Raw genomic sequence first — 4,232 nt, 5'->3', positions numbered from 1 at the left:
AAAATTTTATGAGGAAAGATTTTCCTAGAATTGTTCATCTCTGGAATAAGATACCATGAGGCTGCTTCTCAGATGGCTATAAATATGGCAGTTTTCAAGTTCAATGTAAACAAGTTATTGTTGATTAGCCCTCGTAAGCCCTACCGACGTTCCACTATTGCCAATCATCATGGTGTTGTATCATCTAAGACTTAAGCCTTAACCTAAAGTAGGGTGGGGGTTTTGATAAATGGTGACCCGCAAGTAAAATAAATAAAATAGAAAGGGGGGATAGAATACGATTACATAAATCGCCTGAGAAAGTGGGTGATAAAGTATATTTTAAATTGTTAGAGGGGGGTCAATTTAGCATAAAAAAGTTACCCACTTTTCGAATGAGTAATGTTTTAATAACATTAAATCTTGGCTATTTTTGTTCATTCCACAGAAACCAGTTTTGTTTGTCTCATGTCACCAGTACTGAAGATTAAGTGATAGTATTAAGGGAGTTTATGCCATAATTGTTTTAACGCAAAGTTTTTTTTAATCTGTTTGCACACGATTCTCTATTTCTATATAAACTTTTAAATACGCCATTTCTTTGAAATGATGTATTGGAATTAAAAAAAAAAAAATGTGCTTAAAACGCTACTGTTTAGAAATATGCCGCAGAAAACATGACCAGGTTACGTTAAATTCATAGACAAGACAGCTTTCACAAAAATTTATTAAGTTATGCAGAGTGTTTACATGTAAATATGTAATGCCCAAATAGAGTTTTTGTTTTTGTTGTGGGGGGGGGGCAGCAAATGTACTGTAAAACCTCGGGATACGATATTAAACATATATATATATAAAAACACACAGCATATAAATCAAATAAGGCGAGGCAAATACCGTAACCAGGGGTCGGAGAAAGTATTCATTTGTTTGCAGGAAATATTAGTCCTATATGGCACAGAGGGGCAGGAATTAATGCTGGTGTAATGAAACGGAAAGAGGAAAGTTTAATATGAGAAACTCCCGGATGTAGGGAAAGTGATTAGTAGGGCTGTGACAACAGAATATTCTTTTTATTGTTTTGACTCTCGAGTATATATCAGTTAATATCTTATGTTTTTATATAGAGTGATGTGGTTCTCGGTTGATTAACTTTGTCGGATATAAACTAGAGTCAAAACAAGGAAAATATGCTGTTGTCACAGTCCTAGTGATTAGCCATTAAGTACTCGTAATAAGTCACACTGTATTAAGCCCACCCCTACATAAAAACATTCCGGCATAACTATTACAAGATGGATATGATGGAATATTTAAAACAGCTATTCTTCGCCCACCCCCAACCCCTTTGTCAGAAACATCACTCATCGAATGGGAAGTACGTGCAGTTTTCTGGGTCGGCTGATTTGTGTGGCTTGGACATGGAGACCGAAGCCTCAAAAGTTTGAATAAACTAGCAAGAGTTATTTGTGAAACCAGTTGAGCCGGGAACCACGCGACTTTAGAAACTGTTCACTAATCTTGGCGTCTAAAGTTCTAAAACACTTTCTCGCATTAATTTTTAAATAATTTAGTTAGCATCACGTACCGAGACTATGCATGTATCATAAAGGTATACACAGAACCGAACACGATTTTCATAAATCTTTGTATTAAACTTTATTTTACAAAGTATCTGGAGTAGATACTACAGCGTAACGTGACCAGAGAAATCAGGGAGACTCGATCGAGCTAACCGAAATAAGAGTCGAAGGCTTGCCCAGCCATCATGATCCCTTACTAAGGCATTACGAAGAGCCATCTACGATATATGGTTCCACCCGCATACTATCTGCAGTAGGCAAATTCCCAACTCCGATAGTTATTTAACCATAGATATGACCATTTCAAGGAATACTATTAAACAAGACCCAACAGTAATGCTAACTAATGGTGAACACCATATTACCAAAATTGGGGCCCTCCCATCCGTTAAGATTCGTTGGATGCATGCACAGAATAGGTCCTAAAGAATCCTTCCATATAAATAATTGGTTTCGAGGGTGTGGAAATCAACATGGAGGCGAAAGGATTTAGCCGTTTTGTAGCTTCTTTTAGGGTAATACCAAAAATAGTGGGGGGGACAAATCATAGAATAAACAGACTTTATGAAGAGAAATATTCAAAAAGCAAAACGTAGAAATTATCAAATTGTACTTGTAAAATGGCATTGGTAAGTTTAGATTGGTTGCATTATCGTATAATTTACACAAAAAGTTCGTTGTTATATTGCCCTTAACAACGCTGTTACAGTGTAACCCGGATCATAATATAAAAAAAAAAAAAAAAAAAACATCGCTCGGCGTAATCAGAGATAATGTGGGTTAGTTAAATGGGGACCACTTGGAAAATTCAGATACCTCTGATCTAGGAAATTTTAATACGTATTAATCAATAAGCAGTTACAAATTTAGTTTTAGCAGCATAATGTGCACACTCTTATTTGAAAAAAGTCCAACGTTTCAGAGTTGCATTATATTTGAGTCATTCGACAATTACGCATTTAATTTCAGAATCTTTAAAATCCGTAAGTTATAAAGTAAACATTTTATAAAAGCAAATTCAAACATTTAAATCAAATAGGAATAAGGATTCTAGACAAAGAATAGTATTAAATTTTATCTTCTGCAATGAGAGTTTTCCGGGAATCAATTTCAACCGTACAGAGAGGAGTACTCTAGTTATTGTAGTTATTTATTCCAAAAGAACGTAGGTAAAATTTGTTATTTCTAAAGGTCATCCAAAAACGGATCGTAGAATCTTGGCGTGTGTACATGCCGCTGGAGGCAGAGGAGACACAACAGGTGCATGGTCACTAGGGTAGAGTAAAAAACGGCGATCACCATCTCGTTGGTATCAGTCCAATTGACAATCGCTTCAGCACAATTGTCTTGGTAAAACTTTCCAGTCGATACAACTCCAGAGCCACAACCGACAATGTAGCGATTACAGCAAGAATCCGGAAGAGAATCGTTTCCCAGGTATTTGTACCATTCATTGTAATGATCGACGCCGCAACATTTTAGATCTCTCTGGAGCGAATCCCAAGTGGTATTCACAAGCCTGTTGCTGGTATATTTCGATTGTCCGGATCTTAGGTCGTCAGTGATTACTTTAAACATTGAAGATTTCGCCACGAAGCCAGCGATTCCGGCAGACAGTTCGACGACGATTAGAATGATCAGAGAGAATACGTGGACAAAGAATAAAACGCGAGTTCGGTAACAGACGCTCAGGAGAGCTAGGATCGCCGTTAAGAAGAGCAAGGCGCCAAAAGCAACCGAAAGAACAGATGCTGTACTAAGGTGACCCTTAAGAAAACCGTAGTCACCGTTCAATGACGTTTGGACAATGATCCCGAGACCTACCAAGAAAGCAGAAAATACAATGAACATAAGGTTAATAAACACGAAGCAAATTCTTGACGGGCACATTTTTGTGGGGGGAAATATTGTCTCCACTTGCACAAGAAGACTAGTATGATATATGTCTTTAAAGCCGATCAGACAACTCATAACGGAAAGGGGAGAATCTGATTGGATATCGGAATTATATATGCAAATTTGTACTCGTAATTTCTATTGTTATATTTTCCACTGTCTTTTCATGTGTTGTCGATCTGTTTTTGGTAATAAGTAAGGCTATGACGATAGAACATTCTTATCATTGTTTTGACTCTTGAGTGAATATCCGACACAGTTAGACACAGTTAATCAACCAAGAACCACACCAATCTATATAAAATCATATAAGATATTAACGGATACACACTCGATAGTCAAAACAATGAAAAGAATATGCTGTTGTCACAGCCCTAGTAATAAGACAGCTTCTATTGATGCACACTCCTCGTAATTTATATTGCCCTTAACAATGATGTTACAGTGTAACGCGGATATAAGAGACTTCTTATCTGGACCCCATAACTCTTATATCCGGGTTGTACTTATGTACGTGTTTCTTATATCCGGTTGACTCTGTACATTAACACAGACTCTTATTTGGGACCATAGAAAATCTCTCTTGTATCCGTTTTTCGTAAATTCGAGTCTCTTATATCCGGGTTACACTGGAATATCTTAGAATCTTAGAAGACGTTATCCATTCCCATATCGCAACGGGATTCACTTGAATCTTGAATCACTCATTTACCCCCACCCACTTTCATTAGAGACTGGCCTGCTTGTTTTCGATTATGCCGGAAACAGTGGTTA

General features: G+C 37.1%; 1 protein-coding gene across 1 annotated transcript; it reads right to left on the bottom strand.

The window, feature by feature from the left end:
- Positions 1 to 2,747: 2,747 nt before the first annotated feature.
- Positions 2,748 to 3,452, bottom strand: LOC145247152 (tetraspanin-9-like). The gene has a single exon (XM_080108793.1). The coding sequence runs from the start codon at positions 3,450 to 3,452 to the stop codon at positions 2,748 to 2,750; it is 705 nt and encodes a 234-aa protein (XP_079964919.1).
- Between the last annotated feature and the right edge of the window lie 780 nt (positions 3,453 to 4,232).

Source organism: Euprymna scolopes, chromosome 25 (genome assembly GCF_053919585.1).
Source record: "Euprymna scolopes isolate OS-2025 chromosome 25, ASM5391958v1, whole genome shotgun sequence".
NCBI classification, from domain to species: Eukaryota; Metazoa; Mollusca; class Cephalopoda; order Sepiida; family Sepiolidae; genus Euprymna; species Euprymna scolopes.
This window is presented reverse-complemented; position numbering and strand designations above follow the sequence as displayed.

Excerpts from the sequence above, each read along its gene's own strand:
- LOC145247152 (XM_080108793.1), bottom strand. The coding sequence starts at position 3,452 with ATGTGCCCGTCAAGAATTTGCTTCGTGTTTATTAACCTTATGTTCATT.